The sequence below is a fragment of the Manis pentadactyla genome, chromosome 10 (assembly GCF_030020395.1).
Source record: "Manis pentadactyla isolate mManPen7 chromosome 10, mManPen7.hap1, whole genome shotgun sequence".
Lineage (NCBI taxonomy): Eukaryota > Metazoa > Chordata > Mammalia > Pholidota > Manidae > Manis > Manis pentadactyla.
This window is the reverse complement of record NC_080028.1, coordinates 127,696,925-127,717,281: the sequence shown is the minus strand read 5'-3', so window position 1 is coordinate 127,717,281 and position 20,357 is coordinate 127,696,925. Positions and strand designations below refer to the sequence as shown.

At 65.2% G+C, this 20,357-nt stretch overlaps 5 protein-coding genes across 23 annotated transcripts; 2 read left to right on the top strand and 3 right to left on the bottom strand.

Moving 5' to 3' along the window:
- Positions 1 to 172: 172 nt before the first annotated feature.
- Positions 173 to 4,841, top strand: WDR24 (WD repeat domain 24). Of its 2 annotated transcripts, none has more exons than XM_036915731.2 (8): positions 173 to 1,355; positions 1,871 to 2,048; positions 2,185 to 2,857; positions 3,393 to 3,511; positions 3,589 to 3,710; positions 3,806 to 3,910; positions 3,992 to 4,332; positions 4,436 to 4,841. In XM_036915731.2, exons 1-8 carry the CDS (start codon positions 875 to 877, stop codon positions 4,787 to 4,789), a joined length of 2,373 nt encoding a protein of 790 aa, XP_036771626.1. In that variant the 5' UTR covers positions 173 to 874; the 3' UTR covers positions 4,790 to 4,841. The 2 variants fall into 2 exon arrangements, with proteins under 2 accessions (XP_036771626.1, XP_036771627.1); XM_036915732.2 differs by having other exon boundaries at positions 1,216 to 1,355; positions 1,792 to 2,048.
- Positions 4,842 to 4,963: 122 nt separating this feature from the next.
- JMJD8 (jumonji domain containing 8) lies at positions 4,964 to 6,766 on the top strand. Of its 3 annotated transcripts, none has more exons than XM_036915797.2 (9): positions 4,964 to 5,182; positions 5,261 to 5,359; positions 5,491 to 5,539; positions 5,626 to 5,722; positions 5,809 to 5,877; positions 5,970 to 6,089; positions 6,177 to 6,244; positions 6,323 to 6,452; positions 6,535 to 6,765. In XM_036915797.2, exons 1-9 carry the CDS (start codon positions 5,088 to 5,090, stop codon positions 6,549 to 6,551), a joined length of 744 nt encoding a protein of 247 aa, XP_036771692.2. In that variant the 5' UTR covers positions 4,964 to 5,087; the 3' UTR covers positions 6,552 to 6,765. The 3 variants fall into 3 exon arrangements, with proteins under 3 accessions (XP_036771692.2, XP_036771693.2, XP_036771690.2); XM_036915795.2 differs by having other exon boundaries at positions 4,986 to 5,182; positions 6,323 to 6,457; positions 6,535 to 6,766; XM_036915798.2 differs by lacking the exon at positions 5,970 to 6,089 and having other exon boundaries at positions 4,972 to 5,182; positions 6,323 to 6,457; positions 6,535 to 6,766.
- Positions 6,664 to 9,083, bottom strand: STUB1 (STIP1 homology and U-box containing protein 1). Of its 4 annotated transcripts, none has more exons than XM_036915781.2 (7): positions 8,800 to 9,082; positions 8,056 to 8,254; positions 7,801 to 7,966; positions 7,498 to 7,603; positions 7,299 to 7,355; positions 7,097 to 7,213; positions 6,664 to 7,027 (listed from the first exon to the last, which is right to left on the bottom strand). In XM_036915781.2, the coding sequence occupies exons 1-7, from the start codon at positions 8,956 to 8,958 to the stop codon at positions 6,902 to 6,904; spliced, it is 930 nt and encodes a 309-aa protein (XP_036771676.1). In that variant the 5' UTR covers positions 8,959 to 9,082; the 3' UTR covers positions 6,664 to 6,901. The 4 variants fall into 4 exon arrangements, with proteins under 4 accessions (XP_036771676.1, XP_036771677.1, XP_036771673.1 ...); XM_036915782.2 differs by having other exon boundaries at positions 7,498 to 7,585; positions 8,800 to 9,081; XM_036915778.2 differs by having other exon boundaries at positions 6,664 to 7,213; positions 8,800 to 9,083.
- Positions 9,084 to 10,335: 1,252 nt separating this feature from the next.
- On the bottom strand, positions 10,336 to 13,257 carry RHBDL1 (rhomboid like 1). Of its 4 annotated transcripts, none has more exons than XM_036915783.2 (8): positions 13,098 to 13,257; positions 12,511 to 12,672; positions 12,049 to 12,273; positions 11,824 to 11,972; positions 11,615 to 11,727; positions 11,442 to 11,542; positions 11,303 to 11,363; positions 10,336 to 11,226 (listed from the first exon to the last, which is right to left on the bottom strand). In XM_036915783.2, the coding sequence occupies exons 1-8, from the start codon at positions 13,134 to 13,136 to the stop codon at positions 10,955 to 10,957; spliced, it is 1,122 nt and encodes a 373-aa protein (XP_036771678.1). In that variant the 5' UTR covers positions 13,137 to 13,257; the 3' UTR covers positions 10,336 to 10,954. The 4 variants fall into 4 exon arrangements, with proteins under 4 accessions (XP_036771678.1, XP_057343767.1, XP_036771679.1 ...); XM_057487784.1 differs by having other exon boundaries at positions 10,336 to 11,133; XM_036915784.2 differs by having other exon boundaries at positions 12,511 to 12,669.
- Positions 13,258 to 14,606: 1,349 nt separating this feature from the next.
- On the bottom strand, positions 14,607 to 20,247 carry RHOT2 (ras homolog family member T2). 10 transcript variants are annotated; one of them, XM_036915741.2, is made up of 20 exons: positions 20,121 to 20,247; positions 19,950 to 20,008; positions 19,795 to 19,876; positions 19,677 to 19,720; positions 18,740 to 18,793; positions 18,283 to 18,335; positions 18,101 to 18,209; positions 17,809 to 17,910; positions 17,639 to 17,737; positions 17,435 to 17,543; positions 17,229 to 17,349; positions 16,727 to 16,811; positions 16,489 to 16,631; positions 16,309 to 16,409; positions 16,109 to 16,239; positions 15,915 to 16,001; positions 15,705 to 15,827; positions 15,417 to 15,619; positions 15,010 to 15,169; positions 14,607 to 14,773 (listed from the first exon to the last, which is right to left on the bottom strand). In XM_036915741.2, the coding sequence occupies exons 1-19, from the start codon at positions 20,155 to 20,157 to the stop codon at positions 15,046 to 15,048; spliced, it is 1,866 nt and encodes a 621-aa protein (XP_036771636.2). In that variant the 5' UTR covers positions 20,158 to 20,247; the 3' UTR covers positions 14,607 to 14,773; positions 15,010 to 15,045. The 10 variants fall into 10 exon arrangements, with proteins under 10 accessions (XP_036771636.2, XP_057343742.1, XP_057343743.1 ...); XM_057487759.1 differs by having other exon boundaries at positions 14,607 to 15,169; XM_057487760.1 differs by having other exon boundaries at positions 14,607 to 15,169; positions 19,677 to 19,717.
- Positions 20,248 to 20,357: the final 110 nt, after the last annotated feature.

Sequence of the window (20,357 nt, the reverse complement as noted above, 5' to 3'; positions counted from 1 at the left end):
ATTGCTGCGGTAAGACCAGCCTCCGAGGTGGGGCCGGAGAGTTGCGCGCTACCCTCCACCCAGCCCCGGGGGCAACTCCTCCTCCACCAGCGAAGATCCCCAATCCGGAACCATCGTGGCGTGGGTGCCCGCTTCCGGCGAGGGCCAGGCAAGAAAAGGACCAGTTCCGGAAAGGGGCGGGAAAGCAACGAGTTGCTTCCGGCGCGGCCGTTCCGGTCTGGTCCGGCCCGGCAACTTTAGGACGTGGTTCGGGTACTGTCAGAGGGAGAGGCTTCTGCGGTTCCTCTGGCTCCGAGTTCGCTGCCTTCGTTCCCTCGCAACCTCCGCGCGGTTCTAAGAACCCAGTGCTCCGCGCCGCCGGCGTCACCTGCCTCCCGCCCCACCAGACCCCTCAGGCCCTTTAAACAGCTCTGCCTTTGACGTCTCTGTGACCCTCGCGCCCCTCTGCCCCCTCCCCGGAGGCCCTGGGGCCGACTCTGTGGACATTGGGAAGGAAATACCAAGCTTCCCTGCTGGGATTGACTGTCTGGAGGTTCAGTGGCTGTCCACATCGGACTGTTGGAGGGGGATCAAGGGGCAGCCTGGGCTGCGCCTGACCAGGTAGGGTCTTCCTCAGAAGTCAGACATGGGACTGACCAGCCTCAGGGCAGCTCTGGCGCCTTCTGACTGCCCAGCCAGGGTGATGGGACTTGCCCATCAGGTTGACTGAGTAACGGTGGACTGCTCTAGACCGGCTCACCAGGATCGCCCAGGCTAGGCCTAAGCAGTTTTGGGGGACCCTTGTTGGGTGAAGGGTCTGAACTGATAGGCCCTCCCGCCCCAGGCTGACCAGGCCAGCCCACTTCACAGACCTGCCCCTGCTACCCAAGCAGCCATGGAGAAGATGTCCCGTGTGACCACAGCCCTGGGTGGCAGTGCGCTGACAGGCCATACCATGCACTGCCACCTGGATGCCCCAGCCAATGCCATCAGTGTGTGCCGCGACGCAGCCCAGGTAGTCGTGGCGGGCCGCAGCATCTTCAAAATCTATGCCATCGAGGAGGAGCAGTTTGTGGAGAAGCTGAACCTGCGTGTGGGCCGCAAGCCCTCGCTCAATCTGAGCTGTGCTGATGTTGTCTGGCACCAGATGGATGAGAACCTGCTGGCCACAGCGGCCACCAATGGCGTGGTGGTCACATGGAACCTGGGTCGGCCATCCCGCAACAAGCAGGACCAGCTGTTCACAGAGCACAAGCGTACAGTGAACAAAGTCTGCTTCCATCCCACTGAGGCCCATGTGCTGCTCAGTGGCTCCCAGGACGGCTTTATGAAGTGCTTTGATCTCCGCAGGAAGGACTCTGTCAGCACCTTCTCAGGTGAGGCCCTCAGAGGCAAGTCAGGCAGGTGTGCATCTCTACAGGCAGTTGGCCTGTCCAGGCAGGTTGAGAAGTGCTGTGTGCATCAAAGGCCCTCAGATGTGCTCCCAGAGCACTTCCTGAAGGAGGCAGAGTGGGTGGAGGTCTGCAGGGGAGGGACGGGGGAAGGCCTGGGTGAGGTATGAGGGATGTCTGGATTGTGGTGGCAGCCCTGATGCACCTGCAGGTCAGCAGTCAAGGCTAGTATGGGACAAGGGAGAGGGCAGAGCCTGAGCAGATCTGCAGCCTGTGTGGGCAGCTGAGCAGATTTGCTCCTCTGTCTCCCTCCTCTTGCTTTAGAACTCCAGGCTGCCTCATTGCAGGTCTGCCAGGACCTCCAAGGTCCTCAGCCCAGAAGGTGCACTTCCTGTTCCCCGCTTGGTTCTTTTCTCGGCAGGCCCCTCTCCCTAACATCTGGCCTTGAGCTAGCTCTCCCTTGTTCACCTCAATGAGATCAAGTGACATTCTGTCCACAGGCCAGTCTGAAAGTGTGCGGGACGTGCAGTTCAGCATCCGGGACTACTTCACCTTTGCCTCCACCTTCGAGAATGGAAACGTGCAGCTCTGGGATATTCGGCGGCCTGACCGCTGCGAGAGGATGTTCACGGCCCACAATGGGCCTGTCTTCTGCTGTGACTGGCACCCGGAGGACAGGTGTGTTGGGGGGGAGGCAGGGACAGTGGGTGGGACAGGCAGGGCTAACAGAAGGGCCGCCTAAACCCCTATGACCGAGCTTGAGGAGCCCTGCTGCCCCAGGAAAGGACACTGAGGGCTCTGTGGCCTTCCGCAGGGGCTGGCTGGCCACAGGTGGGCGTGACAAGATGGTGAAGGTCTGGGACATGACCACGCACCGTGCCAAGGAGGTGCATTGTGTGCAAACTATCGCCTCGGTGGCCCGTGTCAAGTGGCGACCTGAGTGCCGCCACCACCTAGCCACATGCTCTATGATGGTGGACCACAACATCTATGTGTGGGATGTGCGCCGGCCCTTTGTCCCAGCTGCCATGTTCGAGGAGCACCGTGATGTCACAACAGGCATTGCCTGGCGCCACCCACATGAACCCTCCTTCCTGCTCTCCGGCTCCAAGGATAGCACGCTGTGCCAGCACCTGTTCCGGGATGCCAGCCAGCCTGTTGAGCGTGCCAACCCTGAGGGCCTCTGCTATGGCCTCTTTGGGGACCTGGCCTTTGCTGCTAAGGAGAGCCTAGTGGCCACAGAACCGGGGCGCAAGCCCTATGTTGGTGATCGGCGCCACCCAATCTTCTTCAAGCGCAAACTGGATCCTGCCGAGCCCTTTGCGGGTCTTGCCTCTAGTGCCCTTAACATCTTTGAGATGGAAGCTGGCAGTGGCAGCATGAGCTGGTTTGTGGACACGGCTGAGCGTTACGCCTTGGCTGGCCGGCCACTGGCCGAGCTGTGTGACCACAATGCGAAAGTGGCTCGGGAGCTCGGCCGCAACCAGGTCTGTAGAGCTGGGCTGAGGGGGTTAGGAGCCGTGGCCTTGGGGCTGGTGTCCCCTCACTGCTGCCCCCGGACCCTGCCCCAAACCCAGTGCTGAGCTCAGGGTGCTGCCATCACCAGTCCTCACCCTAGCATGGAGGGTGCCCAGGTCCCCACAGCAGGCCAGACTTCATTGTCACTTTGAGGTGCAGGTCTTGGACATTGTGGGGCTCAAGCCCCCTCTTCTGGCTCATTCTTGCTTCTGGACTCGCTATGCCTTTTGGCCCTGTAGGGGTCCTCACCACCTCCCTGAGACCTCAGGCTTGGTTCCACGTTGGCCACCTCCAAGTTCCACCTTCTTCTGTGCTCCTAAAGGACAGAGGCTGGGATTTTTGTCTTTCCCATGGGCCTTGGTTTTCCCACCTAGAGCAGGTCAACACATTGGGTCCCTGGGCCAGCTAAACACTGAGGGTTTGTGGTTCCATCCAGTTAGAGGGGGCCTTGCATGGGTCGCCAGAGACCCAATTCCCCCATGAGTGACCAGTGCCTGCCTCTAGGTAGCACAGACATGGACCATGCTGCGGATCATCTACTGTAGCCCTGGCCTGGTGCCCACTACCAATCTCAACCACAGTGTGGGCAAGGGCAGTTCCTGTGGCCTGCCGCTCATGAACAGGTAGATGCCTGGGGTGGCTCTCCCCAAAGTGTGGGACTGCTGGAGCCCACCCACCCATCGGCCCTCCCTGCTCTCAGTTTCAACCTGAAGGATATGGCCCCAGGGCTGGGCAGTGAGACCCGGCTAGACCGGAGCAAGGGTGACACACGGAGTGACACGGTACTGCTTGACTCCTCAGCCACGCTCATCACCAACGAAGGTGGGCTTGGGGGTCCTGAGCATTTACGGGAGGGAGTGGGGCTAGGACTTCGAGAGCAAGCTGCTCCTGGAATGCCCTCCCTCCCTCACGGGCAGATAACGAAGAGACCGAGGGCAGTGATGTGCCTGCTGACTACCTGCTGGGTGATGTGGAGGGTGAGGACGAGGAGCTGTACCTGCTGGACCCGGAACACGCGCACCGTGAGTAGGGGGAGGGGAGGTAGAGATGGGAGGCGGGGCGCCGGAGGCTCAGGCCCTGCCTCCCCAACCCCTGCCTCGCAGCCGAGGAGCCCGAGTATGCGCTACCCCAGGAGGCCTTCCCATTACGCCACGAGATCGTGGACACACCACCTGGGCCCGAGCACCTGCAGGACAAGGCCGACTCGCCCCACGTGAGTGGCAGCGAGGCGGACGTAGCCTCCCTGGCGCCCGTGGACTCCTCCTTCGCGCTCATCTCCGTCTCACATGCACTCTATGACAGCCGCTTGCCACCCGACTTCTTCAGCTCCCTGGTGTGCGACATGCTGCGCTTCTACGCGGAGCAGGGCGACGTGCAGATGGCTGTGTCTGTGCTCATCGTGCTGGGTGAACGCGTGCGCAAGGACATCGATGAGCAGACCCAGGTGGGTGACCAGGTCTGCGGGGGTCTGTCCCCGCTCACTTGGGGTGAGCCCCTGGCGTGCCCACAGCCCTGTCCTCCTGCCGTTCCCCTTCCCGCACTACCAGGAGCACTGGTACACATCCTACATCGACCTGCTGCAGCGCTTCTGCCTCTGGAACGTGTCCAACCAGGTGGTCAAGCTCAGCACCAGCCGCGCCATCAGCTGCCTCAACCAGGCGTCCACCACCCTGCACGTCAACTGCAGCCACTGCAAGCGGCCCATGAGCAGCCGCGGCTGGGTCTGTGATCGCTGCCGCCGCTGCGCCAGCATGTGCGCTGTCTGCCACCATGTGGTCCGAGGACTGTTCGTGTGGTGCCAGGGCTGCAGCCACGGCGGCCACCTGCAGCACATCATGAAGTGGCTAGAGGGTAGCTCCCAGTGCCCCGCAGGCTGCGGCCATCTGTGCGAGTACTCCTGACCGGCGGGGCGGGGCGGGACATGGGCACCCAATAAAGGAAGTGGGAGCCGCAGTGAGGCTGCCTGTCGCGCCGCCGACGCCCTGTGCCTGCACTGGGGGACTGGGGGGCGGGGGCGAGGGGCCCTGTCGCCGTGGGGGAACGGCGGGTGCCACCAGCCGCGCGCAGACGGCCTTGGCCCCGCCTCCCGGAGTCGCTCCTTCCGGGGCGGGCCGAAGGCGGCCGCTGCCGGGTGGAGCCTGGCGCCCGGCCTCTTAGCCACGACGCCGGGACTCCCAGCGTGCCTCTCGGCGGCAGGTCATGGCGCCCAGAGTGCGGCCGCTCCTGCTGCTCGCGCTCTGGACGCTGGCGGCTCCGGCTCGGCTAGGCGGCGGGGAAGCGGGCGACGGAGGATGGTGAGCGGCGCCGGTGGGCAGCGCGCGGCCTGCATGCGGGCGGGGCGCGCGGCAGGCCGCTGACGAGCTGTCCCGCAGGCAGCGACGCGGGCCTGGGACGCCGACCGCCGCGGTGGCCGAGGAGCGCTGCACGGTGGAGCGCCGGGCGGACCTCACCTACGCCGAGTTCGTGCAGCAGTACGTGCACCGACCCGGCGAGCCGCACCTCCCACGCCCTTAGTTTCGCCCCCGGAGGCCACCGCCCCGTGACCTCGCGCGAACGCGTACGGGCGCGGCCGACCCGGCGGTGAATCTGCCCTTCTTTGCAGCTACGCCTTCTCCAGGCCTGTCATCTTGCAGGGGCTCACGGACAACTCGGTGGGTGCTGGCGCCCTTCCCGGCCACCTCGCGCTTCCCGGGCCTGCGACCCTCAGGCCTTAAAAGTCCTACACCCACCCCCACAGAGGTTCCGGACCCTGTGCTCCCGCGAGAGGCTTCTGGCCTCATTTGGGAACAGCGTGGTCCGGCTGAGCACTGCCAACACCTACTCCTACCAGAAAGGTGAGGGGCTCCACCCTGCGGCACAGCCTGCTTGCCAGCATCCGGGTGGCGGCACCAGCCAGGTCTGACAGGCCCCTTTGCCGCAGTGGACCTGCCCTTTCAGGATTACGTGGAGCAGCTGCTGCACCCCCAGGACCCCACCTCTCTGGGCAACGGTGAGAAACTTTCGAGACCGAGGGGTGGGACGGGGCACTTGGGAGTGCCCAGGTGGTAGGATCTCTACACTCTTGTGTTCTCGTACTAGCAGACACCTTGTACTTTTTTGGGGACAACAACTTCACTGAATGGGCATCACTTTTGCGGCACTACTCCCCACCCCCATTTGGCCTGCTGGGGGCCTCTCCTGCTTACAGCTTTGGAATTGCAGGTGGGTGGTCTGCGGGACCTGGGCATCTGGGGAGGTGGAGAACTTCAGGCTGGGTTTGCTCACTGGCTGCTCATCCTGACCGCACAGGAGCTGGCTCTGGGGTGCCCTTCCACTGGCATGGGCCTGGGTTCTCAGAAGTGATCTACGGCCGCAAGGTCAGCACAGGGTAAGGCCTGAGGCTTAGGGGCTTACTGACGGATGCACCAGCAGTGACCTCACCGCTCCCACCCCAGCGTTGGTTCCTGTACCCCCCTGAGGAGACACCTGAGTTCCACCCCAACAAGACCACCCTGGCCTGGCTCCGGGACACGTATCCAGCCCTGGCACTATCCGAACGGCCCCTGGAGTGCACCATCCAGGCTGGTGAGGTCAGTAGCTGGCAGGTGGGCCAGATAAGGCCAGGCCAAAGGCCCACTAACCCATGCCCCACCCTACTCCCCACCAGGTGCTGTATTTCCCTGACCGATGGTGGCATGCCACACTCAACCTCGACACCAGTGTCTTCATCTCCACCTTCCTCAGCTAGCCAGAGTGGATGGCTGGTGAGCCCATCGCACGCCAGCACATACCCCTATAGCGCTCACACATTTTATTACAGGGACAGTGGTGGCGGCGGCCGCATCAGCCCTGACCACCCTCACCTGCTGTTTCCGGCCCAGAAGGGGGACAGAGAGCAGAACTAATGGGGGTGGGGTGAGGACACAGGGGTGGCGGGGAGCAGGGAACCAGGAACACAAACTATGTCCAGGGGCCGGGGGCTACCATCCCAGGGTACTGGGCAAGGTGGGCTGGCAACCCTCACTCGCCCTGCCTTAGTAGTCCTCCACCCAGCCATTCTCGGAGATGAACGCATCGATGACCTCTTTCATGGCCAGGTTGGGGATGAGCTGCTCCTGGGTCAGGGGGCTCCGGGTCACAGGGTCGAAGTGGCCTACACGCTGCAGTGACAGTAGGGTCAGAAGGCGCTCGAGGGTATGGGCCCTGTTCCCACTGCCTGTGAGCCTCACCTGTAGGTGCTCCTCAATGTCCTTGCGATCGTAGGTAATGCCACTGGGCGTGATGCACGGCTCCCGCATCAGCTCAAAACTGATCTTGCCACACAGGTAGTCAGGGATGTCTCGCTTCTGCAGCACACAGGGTCAGGTCAGGGGCAAAGGGAGACACTGGTCCAGCTCCTACTACCCAAAGGTCCCAGAGGCAGGTGCTTACCTTCCTTTTCTCATCCACCTGTGAGAAGAGCTCATCCATATCTGCCAAGTACTTATCCTGCAAAGAATCAAGCAACTGTGTGTGGGCCAGACACCCCACCTCCCTTCCCAGGTGCAGGCACACAGGCCCGAAAGGAACCAGTGGGCCCATGTCTGTCCATCTCACACACACACACACACCCGGGCCGGGGTGCCCTCACGTGCTTGGCCTCGATGCAGGCCTGCTGGGCCCGGATGTGGCCATCGTCCTCATCACCCTCATGGTTCCGCTGACATTCTTCCAGCTCCCTGGGGGCCGACCAGGAGCTGGTTAGAGATGGGTACGGCCAGGAGAGGTCAGATTCACCCCGACCTCAGGCGTGTTCGGGCCTTGTCTCCCTGTCACCTGCTTGCCAGTGTTGACCTTCAATAAACACTTGTGCTCTGACTCAGTTACATGAGTGGTGACCTGGGGCAGGGGAATGGGAAGTGGGGGGTCTGGAGCCTGCACCACCACAGCCCACCTTTCCCGCTCAGCCACAATGAGCCGTGTGAGGTGTGCATGCAGAGCGTTCTCCTGGCGGATGCGCCGCTCCTCCATGCTGTTCCAGCGTTTCTTCTTGGCCATACGCAGGGCGCTGGGGATGTCGTCCCCAAAGTTAAGCCGCTGCTCCTTGGCTAGGTTGTAGGCTAGGGGAATAGAGGCTTCTGGTCACCCTCTGGCCCGTCCACCTGCCTGACCCCAGGCGCCTTTGCAATCAGCCAGCCTGTAGGCCCACCTCGCTGCAGGTTGGCGATGGCCTCATCGTAGCTCTCCATCTCCAGCTGGCATTGCCCCAGGAAGAAGTGTGCCTTCACAGACTGCCCATCCAGCTCCAGGGCGCGCCGGCAGTCGGCCAGGGCCTGCTCGTGCTGCTGCATCTTCAGGTAGCACAATGCCCGGTTGGTGTAATACACTGCCACCAGAGGATTCCGGGTCTGGGGACCAAGGCCAGGCCAGCCAGCATGAGGGAGTGAGCTCAGCCTGCCCCTTCTGTCCCAGGCCCTGTCCCGGCTTGGGGCCGGTGGCTGGAGTCAAGACGCTAGAGGTTTCTCGGCTTCAAAGCCCCTGGGTCCTGAGGATGAGTGGGGAGGGTGGAGTCCTGGCTCTGAGACCTGCCTGAGTCCACCCTCTGGACGCCAGTAGGTCTTGTAAAGGTAAGTTTCCCAGACATGTAGGGATCCCCAGCTTGGGGCCCAGGGTCAAGAGGCAAGCGTCCCCAGGCCTAGCCCGGGGGCCTCAAGCTCCCTGAAGCTCCCACCGCCACAGCTCTTCGGCAAGCAGCACTGGCTAGGGAGCCGCGGCCTCAGCCCCTGCGGAACAAGATCCTCACTGGGCCCTCGGGGCCCAAACGCCCCTCCGTACAAACCAGGACCCTCCAAAGGGTCGACGGGGGCAGCCGAGCAGGAGCTCGAGGAGGACGCGAGGACGAATCCGGGGGCCCGCCCCCAACCCCACCCCATCCCAGCCCGGTCGCACTCACGATGGCGCGGCCGTAGCAGGCCGCTGCCTCCGGGTACTTGCGGCCTACAAAGAGCCGGTTGCCCTGCTCCTTGAGCTCCTGCGCGCTCGGGCTCTTCTCGGGGCTTCCACCGCCGGCGCCCAGCCGCACGCCGCCCTCCTTCTCCTCCTTGCCCTTCATGGCGCCGCGCGGCACGGCCCGGGCTCCGCTCCCAGGCTCCGCGCCCGGCCCGCCCTGCGCCCGCAGCCCGAGCCCTCGATCCGCCCGGGCCCGGTCCAGCGCTCTGCCACCGGAACTTCCGGCCGCGAGGGGCGGAGTCATCGGGGCGGACGGGCGCGCACGGTGGGCGGGGTCGTGCGTGCTCCCAACCCGCCGGGGACGGGGTTGGCCGGGCGCGAGCTGTCGCGGCGGCGCGGCCCCCGACGTCAGAGGTGCGGGGAGGCGCGGCCGAGGGCTGCGGCGGCTGGCGTCGGCCCCGCGCGAGGGGGCGTCGCGCCGACGGAAGCCCGCCCTGCCCTGGAGCGCGGACTTGGCCACCCGCGGCTGTGGGCTGTGGGGCCCGGGCCAGTGGGCAGCCGTCCTGGCGCGCCACGGGGAGATGCTGCGGGCGCGCGCGGGCCCCCAGGGGCGGTTGGAAGCTCTGGACCGATGGTAGGACGGTGGGGTTCGGTAGGAAGGGTAGCCCCCACTTTCGGACTCTCCGTGACCACCCTTCCCGACGTATCGAGACGAGTTTCCCGCGGCCAACGGGGGCCGAGTGGAGAGGCACGTGACACGAGGCGCGCTGGAGTGGAAGCTGGTCGGTGAGGGGCGCCCACGCCGGGGGCGGGGCGGGGGGCGCGGCGGGGAGCCTGACCGGGCCCGACACGGTGAGCCGCGACCCGGTCTGGCCGACGCCGGAGGCAGCTCGTGACCGCCAAGCCCCTTGGAGCTGGTGGTCCAGCGCTCGGCCACTGCCTTCTTCCTGCTCCACCGCCTCCTTGGGTTAATCTGGCGAGCTGGACGCCCTGGCAGAGTCGTGAGTGGGACCTGGACTATTAATTAGTGTCCTTGTCTGTGAAACGGGCCAATGGCCACATCCTTGACACGAGCATTACTGGTTGTTCCGAGACTGTTAGGACCTGAGTGCTGGCCCTTCCTGCCCGCAGCAGTCCCAACGCAGCAGCCTTCATGTCCACCGAGGCACTTGGCCCTGCCAGCCCTGCGGTGCACCCTCACGCATGACCTGTGTACCTGGGTCGTGTGCGGTAGCAAGTCACAGCCCTGAGCTAAGGTGAGGGGCCTCCTGGGGTGGGAGGGCATCCAGGATCCTGGTCAGGGTGGAGTATACAGAGCTGCCCAGCAAGGCAGGGTGGCCAGTGTGCCCGGGGCCCTAGACTCCCTCTGCTCCTCCTTTGGCAGTGCCTCAGGGCTGTGGACCCTTCACCAAATGGAGACGGCACTGTGGACCTGGGCTGTGGAGAAGCTGTGTTCACACGTGCTGCCTGACCTTGGCCCCAGCCCCAGCCCCCCCCTTCAGGATGCTGGGCCAGCCAACAAGCAAAGGATCCAGGCGGACTGAGCTTGCCTGTGGCCCTGGGTCTGCTCACCTGCCGTGCAACTGCAGGCCAGCAGTCTCTCTGGTCCGCGAGCTGGACAAGCAGGACTGGCTGCTGTGGAGGCTAAATAAATGCTTACTGCACTCCTGACTATGAGGCCCGCAGTGCCCCCAGGGACTCCCACCACCCAAACAGACACCTCATACCAGACGCAGAGGAGTGACAGGGAAGCCCAGGCTGTCTACACGGAGGAAAGGGACCTCACAGCCTGCTCAGCAAGTGTGGTGGAGGCCAGAGCATCCCCCACGGCCCTGGCACAGCCACCTGGTGCTGTGTAAAATATTTATTCATTCTCCAGAAAGGCTCAGACTGCAAGTCCAGGGGGTGAGGCTGAGACATGATCTTCTCTGGGGCCACCTTTGGGTACCTCCACCAGCTGGCCCAGAAGTCCTGTCCCCCAGGTGTGGTGGCCAGGGCTGGTATAAGACTTGGCCTGGATTCAGTGGGCTTTGGGGCCACCCACCCCCAAGAAGGAGAAGCAGACTCAAGATGGACATTCGCAGAGGGCCGATGTGCAGGGCCACCTTGGGGCTGGCCCACACACACTTGCCCTGTCCCCTGTAGCTCTGGGGAGCCCATCAGGGCGGCAGCGGGGTGTGGGCACCTAGCATGTCGTAAGCGAAGATGTTCCAGAAGATGGCAAAGAGCAGGAAGGTGCCGTAGGCAAGCAGCACCACCCACCAGCCGCACTGGTCCTGCAGGCGTTCCTCGTAGCTGCGCAGGATGGTCAGGCCCATGCTGACCCCCACCACTGCACCTGCCAGGTGTGCCATGAAGCTGGGCTGGGGGCCAGAGGTGGGCAGTGGGGGGGAGAAGCGTAGCCACACAGCCCGGCCCACCTCGGAGCTCACTGCAGAGGGAGGTGGCAGGTGGGAGTTGTTCTGGCAGTAGGCTGAGGGCCCCCAGCCCCTTGGTCCCTTACTTACTGCACACCAGGGCCAGCACCATTCTCAGCAGCTTGTAGGGACACCTCATCCCAGCCCAGTTCTGAAGGGATGTGAGAGAGGCTGTGAGGCAGGCTGTGTGAGCCCCTCCACACCCCCACCCCAGTGGCTGCCCTGTTACCATGACGACATTGGCCAGGTGTGCCGAACACAGGGCGTAGACCCCGCCAGAGCCCCCCACCACAGGAGCTCGCATGTCAGTAATGGAGACGGTCAGGGAGCCTGTGTGAGCAAAGGGCGAACCGTGAGGGCAAGGCCTGCCAGTGAGGCATGGGGGGTGCATGCCTGCCTTACCTGCCAGCACGCCGGCCAGGTAGAGCAGGCTGATTCGGAGCAGGCCATGCACCATCTCCAGGGGCACCCCAATCATCAGCTGCAGGAGTGTGTTGAACCCCAGCTGCTCTAGCCTGGCCATGTTGGGGCAAATGGGTATGAGGGGTGAGGTCAGCCATCAGGCTGCCAGCCCCCGTCCTCAAGGGGTGCCGAGGTGGGCCCCCACTCACCCAACATGCATGAACATGTAGGTGAGGAAGCGCCAGGCCCGAGCACGGTGGCTAGGGTGGTATACAAGGGGGCTCTTCATGTACTCGGGGTGGTAGGTCTGCAGCACCCACTTGTTGAGGCGGGCCCCATAGCACAGGAACACGATGATCTGGGGGAGACAGGCGTCAGGGCCAGGCATGCCAGGGATGCAGGCGGCTCCCAGGGGTGCAGGCCACTGGGCACACCTGGGCAAGGGTGACTGAGGCCATGAACACGGGGGGTGGGCAGCTGCGGTGCCGGTAGAAGTACCAGTGGCGGTCCACCTCTCGGGGAAGGATCTCATAGGCCACATAGCGCACAAACCGCTTGTAGAAGCCCAGGCCTGGCTCGTTCAGCAGCTCATCCTGGGACAGTGCCCGCTGTCCGTTGGCAATGGCCCGCTTGAAGCTACTCGAGCGCTTGCTGCTGATCTGGAGATGGGGGTTCCCTAAACATGGGCCACCATCCCCTCTCCCACTACCGGTCTGCCTGCCCATGTGGCCCACCCAGTTCCGCAGGGGGTCTGAGGCCCTACCCTGCCGTGCAGCCCTCCCCATTGGGAAGGGCAAGGGAGGAGGGGCTGCCTGCCCACACCCCCCACTGCAGGGCACTGTGTCTTCCAAGGCCTGGGTCCCCACCCCTGCTGCCCACCCAACTGTGGCACTGACCAGGTCCACCAGCTCCTGGTAGCAGACCTGGCCCTGCTCGTTGCTCTGGGCCAGGGCCACCAGCATGTCCAGCTTGGCTGGGTCCAGGGGCAGCTCATGGCTGTGCACCAGGCCAGTGAAGGTGTCCGCACCGATGAAGCCTGTGTTCTCAGGGTCCAGCTGCTGGGGTGGGGGGGCCGCCGACCAAGGCTGAGTGCAGGCCCAGTCCCCAGACCACAAGGCTGTTCCAGGCCAGCTGGGAGAGGCAGGCTCTGAGCCCTCCAGTCAGGCTCTGCGCCCACACGGTCCCAGTGCAGCGGCTCCTCAGCTCTCAGGGGTCTCCCCCTCTTTTCTGCCCTGCTCAACTCGGAGGGGTAGTGCTCAGATCTGAGGAGCATCCCCTTAACGCCCGCCCCTCCCTAGGCGCTCCGGTCGGGCTCATCCTCTCCTGGGGTTTCAGGCAGGGGCCAAGGTCGTGCAGAGAAGGGGCTTGGGGGAGTGGGTCCCGCGAGGGCCAGGGCTCCCTGGGCGCTCCGTCCCCCCAGCTCAGCCCAACAGCGAGGGCCCAGGCAGGGGCGGTGCCAGAGCCCCCTACCCACCCGACGCACCTGCTCCTGGATAAGCTGCAGCAGCGAGCTCCTGTCCATAGAGCCGGGCCGGGGGCCGGGGTCGGCGGCCGCGGCCGGGAGGGGCTGCTCTGCGGTCGACTCCGCTCCGCCCCGGCCCGCCCGCTCCGCTCGCCGCGTCACGGAGCCGCCCGCCCCCAACGCGCGCGCCGCCGCCGCTCCGCCACGCGCGCACCCTGCTCGCGAGCGCCTTCGCCTGCAGCGGCGCCCCCACCGCGCTGCCAGAGCTCCCTGCTCCCCTCGGGGACAACAGCTGGGAAACAGTCCCCGGACGGCACCCCAGCCACTCCAGCGCACGCCTCGCGTTCGCCCGCGGCTGGGGCCTCAGCGCCGACGCCACCTCTTCGGGGAAGACCTGGATCACCGCCCTGCCCGACTCCCCTCGCCGGGGCTCCCTGAAGGCGCCCCCTCCGCGCTCCGCAGCCCGCGGGCGCCACGGCCCCACCCAGCAGGCAAGAAGGCCACCAGTAAAGGTGGGAGGGGTTCCTTGCAGCTGCCGCTGCTCAGCCGCAGACCAACGCACCACACACACCCAGGGGCTGGAGACCCCTGACCGCCCCTGCAGCCATGACGCGCGACTGCCGGGTCTCCTGCCCCAGACGGCACCGGGACAGGGAGTGGCCCAGCTTCCCGAAGAGAGCAGGCCGTCCCGCCAACGGGGCACAGCAGAGCTACAGGGATACATGCGCAGTCAAGCCCTCCCAGGGCCTCCTAACCCCAGCATTCTGAAGGCACCACGGCCAAGCAGCACTCTGCCCTGCTGGAAACTGGGAGGCTGGTAGGGCTAGGGCTTCAAGTCTGACTGGGCTCCTCCGGGTCAGGCACAAGACCCTGTGGGTCTGCAGCAGCCCCCTGCCCCTCCTACAAACAGCAGGTCAGGTCTCGGGGGAGGCCCTGGCCTGAAGGGCCTGCTTGGCACAGGACAACTCTGACAGCAGGATGGAGAGGGGGTGCACGTCTGGGCAGCCGAGGCCCTCCACCCAGCCACAAACCCCTGCTTCCAGGCCCCAGGATGCAGCCAAGCAAGTCTGGTCGGCAGGTGCCAGTGCTCAGCCCCAAGCCAGAGACTCCCTGCTTTGCGGAGAAGGGGGTTCTGTCCTTGCCCCCAAGGTGGACCTCTCTGGCTGCCTCCCAGTGGGAGGAACAGGCCTTCCCCATGCCAGGGCCATGTACACAGCAGAGGCAGGGCACTGGGCATACCCCGCATCCTCAGCACACCTGGCCCCACAGGGGGCAGGCTTCAGGATACTCCTGGGTGTCAGGGCTCCTCCAGCCTGTCTCAGGCCAGCATGGACGTTAATGGATGCAGAGGCTCCCTGGCCACAGCCGAGCCACACGTGGACCTTATATTGGCCTGAGCATAGCCTCAGGATACGGACCAGGCCCAGAGTGGGGGCATGGGACTCAGGAGGGACATTTCCAGCTGGCACCAACAAAGAACGTGTTTTGGTTGATTCAAAAAGTCACCTTCAGAAAGCAGGGTCCGAGATGGACAAGACACAAGTGAAGTTTAATCAGGAAATGCAGCCTCATGTCCCCCATGAGGGGTGCAGCCCTGAACCCGATTCCAAGTGGCGGCGGTGATGGGGGGCTGCACAAGGTCCAGCCACTTCTCATCTCCCCCACCTGCCCCTGACCCCATCATACCCACTGGCCACCTGGACGAGAAAAGAGTGCAGCCCTGAGGATCTGGGTCTGGGGTCACTGGCTTCCTCACCCACACCCCCCATGATGCCCACAAGGTGGGTAACGCTTGGATCTGTGGCTAGGCAGCATCCAGGCTGCTGGGAGCTGGGGGTCCACCCTGGGGCTCAGCAAGAGCGGCCCATCCTCAAAAGTGAAGTATAGACAGAAGCCTCCCACCCCCACCCCAGCTGGTGGTCCCACACCGCACCCTGGGGGCCGAGAGCAGACTGCAGGTCCCAGGGCCTCATCGGCTCTTCACCAGGACCCTGTAGAGCGAGAAGCCGAGGACTACAGCAACAGCGGCCCCGACGGCACCTAGTGTCACCTGAAGCCAGGAGGTGGTGGGCTGCTCCCCACGGACCAGGTGTCTGCGGGCAAAGGGGCTGGCTGGACACACCCTGGGGGTGCTGCCCCAAGCCTGCAGCTGTACCCCCAACCCTGTCTCCTGAAAGACCACAGAGCCCCAGAGCTGCTCCTTGTCTGTGGGGCCATCAGGCGCCAGGGCCAGGGCCAAGGCCCACTCTGACCACCCCCGTCCTGCCCTCCACTGTGCTGCTCTCCCCGTGACAGGGACAGTGGGCACCCTGGGGCAGGGGCTGTGGTGCTGGTACACACGGGAAGGTGGCCATGGTGGCGAGCTGGGTGAAGACAGCAGTGCGAGGTGCAGCAGGGCCAGCGCAGGAGAGCAGGGTAGGGGCGGGCAGCCGGTGTCGGTGGCAGAACTCGGCTGGGGACAATCCCGGCAGCAGGGCACCCTCAGGCAGGTCGGCTTTGGAGGCGACGAAGAGGCAGGGGGTTTGCCCGTCCATGTAGTGGTGCTGTGGGAAGGCCACAAGAGAGGCTGAGGGCCCCTGCCCACAGCAAGCTTCCCATGCCCACTGGGTCCCGGCCACAGCGCCTTGCCTTGTAGACACTGGCGCAGAGCTCGAAGGACCCGGGGTTGCTGTGGTCGAACATCAGGCAGGCGACATCACAGGTGGCACTAAGCGCATCGGCCAGCAGGCTGTCTGCACTCACCTCACACAGCTGCACAGAGAGGGGCCTCAGTCTCCAGGGCACGTTGGGACAGCGTTCCCAGTGTGCACCCAGGCTCTACGGGGAACCCCCACTCACTATTAGGTACTTCTCCTGCCCATTGACTCGCAGAGTGTCGATGGCATGGGTGATGGGCTCCTCAGGGGGGTCCCTGCTGTCCTGGTGCTGAAGAGGGGGACACTTGAGCTCCCTGGCCCCACAGCGCCCCAGACTGCCCATCCCCAGGCTCCAGCGGGAGCCAGGCCCCTTGCCGGCACAAGACACTAACTCACCCCCAAGCCACGGCCAAGGAAGGCCTGCAGGAAGGTGGACTTGCCCACTCCACGGGCCCCCACCACCTTGCACAGGAGGACGCTCCTCTGCGTCTGCCCCTTCTCCTGGTCCAGCTGCTTGGCCCGCGTCACTGTGGGTGGGTAGTGAGGATAAGCCCGAGGTGGGAGCTGCTGGGAGGGCCAGGGGCTGGGGCGCCCACCTGTGACTGCGTGGGCCTGCGAGGCCTGCTCACAGAGGGTGGAGTAGCCCAGGTGGCCGAGGTGCTCGAGAGCGTGCCGGACGTCCAGGTAGGTCACCAGGCTGAGGACAGCAGGGGTGGGCGCGTCACCGCAGAACCGGCGAGGCGGGCCGCATTTCAGGGGGCAGGAGCTACACTTACGTCCACTGGCAGAGGTACCCATGCAAGGGCAGCCGGTCGGCCTCTGTACGGACCTCACGAGGGAGCCGGGGACCCCAAGGAGCGGTGGGGAACACACTGAAGAGATTCTGCAGTTCTGCAGGCGAGAGGGCGCCATCACGGTCCTACGGGTAGAGGGGCTATGCCGGGAAGCCAGGAGGCATGGCGGAGGGCACGGTGGGGGCAAGGCAGGGGCACAGTGGGGACACAGCGTCCTCACCTGGTCATGCTTCTCAAACACCCTCTGCACAAACTGGTAGCCAAAGTGGCTGAGCTCAGTGCTGCAGCCGGGGGGCACATGGAGCCTGCAGGATGGCAGGGGACCGTCAGATTCCAGGGAAGCCCTGTGCCCACCATGTTCGGGGCCCCTCCTATGTATCACTCCGCTGCCCCATCAGAGAGGTTGGACCCTCCTTGTGGGACCAGGAGGTTCCCCACCCCATATCCCACCCTGGGCTCAGCACCATGGCGGCAGAGCGGGCAGGTATTCATCTGGGTTTGTCTGCGTGGCACTGCTCCCCACCTGCCACCCACAGAGGAGCACCTCCCAGTGGCTGTCCTGGCAGGCGGTAGCCAAGCTCCACCCAGCACTTTGCCTAGAGCCAGCACTCCAACCCCACACCAGCCCGAGGGGCCCCGACCCTCGTGGGGTTCCTCCAGTAACCCTGGGCCCCTTTGGTGCTGAGAGGGAAGAGGGGCCCTGAGTCCCGCCCACCACTCACGGTGGAAAGAGGTAGTCGGCAGTCAGTTCGAGCGTGTCACCATAGCCAAAGCGCCGCAGGATGGTCCACGTGGTCTCGTGGCGGCCGCGCTGGATGAAGAGTGTGTTCAAGAAGAGGAAGCCTACTTATACAGGGGTAGGGCGGAGATTGCACTGGGCTCACCGGACCCCCCACAACAGGGGAACAGGCAGGACAGGGGGACTCACCGTCGAGGGTGAGCCGGTCGTCCTGCACACCTCCCACCACATTCTTGCACACCACTGCCTTCACATCCTCCAGGGCCTGAGGAGCCAGGGGGTGCCCAAAGCAGGACTTCTGCCTCCGAGAGAAAGCTGCCGTTAGCCAGTCAGCTGCTGGTGGAGGGCGGCTGCAGCCCGGGGTGGGCACTGCCAGCAGATGTGGGGCCGCACCTGGAAAGCGTTGAGCTCATCGTCGCTGAGCGCCTGGTCCTGGTCCTGGTCCAAGAGCCTGAAGATGCGTGTGAGGGCCTGGGTGCACGCGGGCCTCAGCTGCAGGGACAGCTGGCTCAGCACCCACCCCCACAGCAAGCACAGCTCACCCTTGCACCTGCTGCGCCCACCTGCTTAGCTTCAGGGTCGTAGAGCGGGGCTGTGGGATGCAGGACGGCCTTCTGTGCATAGTAGAACAGCTCTGAGATGTTCCTCAGGTTCTTGGCTGAGCACTGAAGGGGTATGTGCAGGCTGAGGGGTGCCAACACAAGGAGACTCCGGGGGCCCCAGAAGACGCGAGCTTGGGGGTCAGCAGTCCCTCCCCTGAAAGCAAGGCCTCACTTGCCCTCCATGAATGGTTGGCCTGTCCCAGGGCCCAGGGGCCACCAACACATGCATTCCTGTCCCCGCCCACCCGCTCACCTCCACACAGGTCTCGATCTCAGGGAACTGGCTCATGATGGGCAGCACGGCCTCCATGGAGCTCCCCGGCCGCAGGTCTGACTTGTTGCCCACCAGGATGATGGGGACCCTGGGGAAGAGGCCCTTGGTCACCAGCGAGCACAGAGTTGGTGGGGCCCAGCTCCCCGGTCCCTGCCTATTACCTGGGCTCCTTGTCAGTGCCCCCATTCACCAGCGGGATCCATTTGGTGCGGATCTGAAAGACAAGGCCTGGCAGTGAGAGGGCCTGCCTGCCTGTCCAGTAGCTCTGGCCCAGCTCAGCCCGCTGAGGACCACAGGCACACTACTGGGGGAGAGCAGCCAGCTGGGGGGACCTCCTCTCATCCGAGCAGTTTCCAACAGCCTCAAGGGCTGGTCAGCAGCCCCTCCCACAGATCTGTGACTCAGAAGCATGATCATCCATACTGTCCAAGGGGAGGTGGGGTCAACAGCTCCCTGGAGAAGCTGTTGGGGTCCTGGCCACAGGTCCCCATCACCCAGGGTGGCTCTGGGAGGCCCCCCCCCCAAACCCTTGTGAGAGAGAAGGCTGAGAGTGGCCTGCTCAGGTCAGCTGGACACCCAGCTGGCATCTTCAGGAGCAGTACCACCCTTCTGCCTCACCTTCTCGATGGTGGCCTCCTCAGACATGTCGTATACCACACACACCACATTCGCCTGTGGGAAGAAGGGTGTGCCACAGTGTGACCACAGGCTTCCTGGTCACCGCTGCCCAACGTGGCCCGAGGCCTGAGCCTGCCCCTCCCTGGTACCCCTCTAGCCTGCGTCCCCTGGCCACATCACACCAGGGACAGGCAGTCAGCGGCTCACACCCGACTGGCCCTTCCCGGACTGCTTCCGCCCTGAACCTGCAGCTCGGCAGGACAGTCCCCTGGAGGGCTCAGGACAAACACGGCCACCCCGGGACTCGCCCCACGGCCCTGGCCTCCACCTTCCACTCCCACGTCACTGCAGCAGAGAGACGGTGAGAACTGCAGCACGAGGGTCAAAACGGCAGAGGGCTGCCCCTGGGGCGGCTGCGGGCTCCTTGCACAGTGGTGCCCAAGTTGACAGAGGCCATGGGGAGATCAGGCGGGGCCACGGGCAGCTTCCTCTGTGCTCAGCCTGGATACAGGGGCCCCGCAGCACAGACCGGTGGCTGTGCGGCCCGCAGCCTCCATTACGACATCCAAGGGGCCCGGAGGTCCAGAAGGGTGGACTGGACGCTGTGGGGGGGGGGGGGGTCAGGCGGCCAGAACACAGGGATCCGTGGAGTGTCACTCTGAAGGACGCCGAAGTCGTTCCCCAGGGCCCACAGGGGCAGGCAGCGCTGGGCGTGGCGAGCCCTGCGGCTGCCCAGCTGCGTGGGTGGCAGGGGAGGGCAGTTCTCTTCCTCTCCGGCTCCCAGCCTGGTGGGTCGCTGGTGCGCAAACAACTCCCAGTGCTGGGCTCACGGCAGAAGTACGGAGGCGGAGGGTGCCCTGAGCACCCTAACCCGATCCCCGGGAGAACGACGCCCATCGGGCCGCCAGCCCGCCCGGGGCCCTCGGACGCACGCTACCTTGTGAATCTCGTCCCGGAGCTCCTCCGCCGTCTGCTCGGCTTCTGGAGGGAGGAGACCCCGCTGCAGCCGCGCCCGGCGATGGGCCTCCGGGAGCCCCGGGCGGCGGGCGGCCTACCTGAGTAGTCCACGATGTGGGTGGGCACCCTCTCCGGGGTCACGTCTGCGGGAATGGTGATCTCTTCGGCCCGGGGAGGAACCTGGGAAGATCGCGCAGGGTGACCCGGGCGGCGGGGGTCGCGCGCGGGGCTCGCGGGCGCGCGCGGGCCTCACCTCCGCCGGGAACTCCTCGCCCACCAGCGACAGGATCAACGACGTCTTCCCCACCTGAGCTGCGCGGGGCGGCGCGGTCAGCGGGGCGGCCAAGGTCGCGGCGACCCCGCCCAGGGAAGGCCCAGCCCCGGCGCCCCGACACCCCGGCCTCCGTCCCGCCCCGACGCCTACCCTCGCCCAGCAGCAGGATACGCACATCCCGCTTCATGGCGGCCTCCCGGAGCGCAGCCTCGACCCGGGGCCCCGGGCCTGCGCTCTCGCCCGCGCCCGCACTTCCGGCCCCCGCCCGCGCAGCCGCGCTGACGAGCCGGGCGGCCCAGAGCGGCCAGGCTCGCGCCGCGCCACCGTGCGGGCGCGCCGGGCACTGCAGGCGCCGCGCCGGCCCTCCGCCCCGAGCTCCCAGCGCGC

Bases quoted from the DNA above. Each gene is read 5' to 3' on its own strand.
- WDR24 (XM_036915731.2), top strand. From the start codon at position 875: ATGGAGAAGATGTCCCGTGTGACCACAGCCCTGGGTGGCAGTGCGCTG. The intron at 2,049-2,184 runs GTGTGTTGGGGG...GGCCTTCCGCAG, and splicing joins GACTGGCACCCGGAGGACAG to GGGCTGGCTGGCCACAGGTG. The intron at 3,512-3,588 runs GTAGATGCCTGG...CCCTGCTCTCAG, and splicing joins GGCCTGCCGCTCATGAACAG to TTTCAACCTGAAGGATATGG.
- JMJD8 (XM_036915795.2), top strand. From the start codon at position 5,088: ATGGCGCCCAGAGTGCGGCCGCTCCTGCTGCTCGCGCTCTGGACGCTG. The intron at 6,090-6,176 runs GTGGGTGGTCTG...CTGACCGCACAG, and splicing joins TTACAGCTTTGGAATTGCAG to GAGCTGGCTCTGGGGTGCCC. The intron at 6,458-6,534 runs GTCAGTAGCTGG...ACTCCCCACCAG, and splicing joins GCACCATCCAGGCTGGTGAG to GTGCTGTATTTCCCTGACCG.
- RHOT2 (XM_057487759.1), bottom strand. From the start codon at position 20,157: ATGAAGCGGGATGTGCGTATCCTGCTGCTGGGCGAGG. The intron at 17,544-17,638 runs GTGCGGCCCCAC...TCTCGGAGGCAG, and splicing joins ATGAGCTCAACGCTTTCCAG to AAGTCCTGCTTTGGGCACCC. The intron at 15,620-15,704 runs GCAAGGCGCTGT...GCCTTCCCACAG, and splicing joins TCTGCGCCAGTGTCTACAAG to CACCACTACATGGACGGGCA.
- STUB1 (XM_036915778.2), bottom strand. From the start codon at position 8,958: ATGAAGGGCAAGGAGGAGAAGGAGGGCGGCGTGCGGCTGGGCGCCGGC. The intron at 7,967-8,055 runs GTGGGCCTACAG...CTATTCCCCTAG, and splicing joins CATCGCCAACCTGCAGCGAG to CCTACAACCTAGCCAAGGAG. The intron at 7,214-7,298 runs GTAAGCACCTGC...TGTGTGCTGCAG, and splicing joins AGGTGGATGAGAAAAGGAAG to AAGCGAGACATCCCTGACTA.
- RHBDL1 (XM_036915783.2), bottom strand. From the start codon at position 13,136: ATGGACAGGAGCTCGCTGCTGCAGCTTATCCAGGAGCAG. The intron at 12,274-12,510 runs GTCAGTGCCACA...CCCCATCTCCAG, and splicing joins ACCAGGAGCTGGTGGACCTG to ATCAGCAGCAAGCGCTCGAG. The intron at 11,728-11,823 runs GTGAGTGGGGGC...CAACATGGCCAG, and splicing joins TACATGTTCATGCATGTTGG to GCTAGAGCAGCTGGGGTTCA.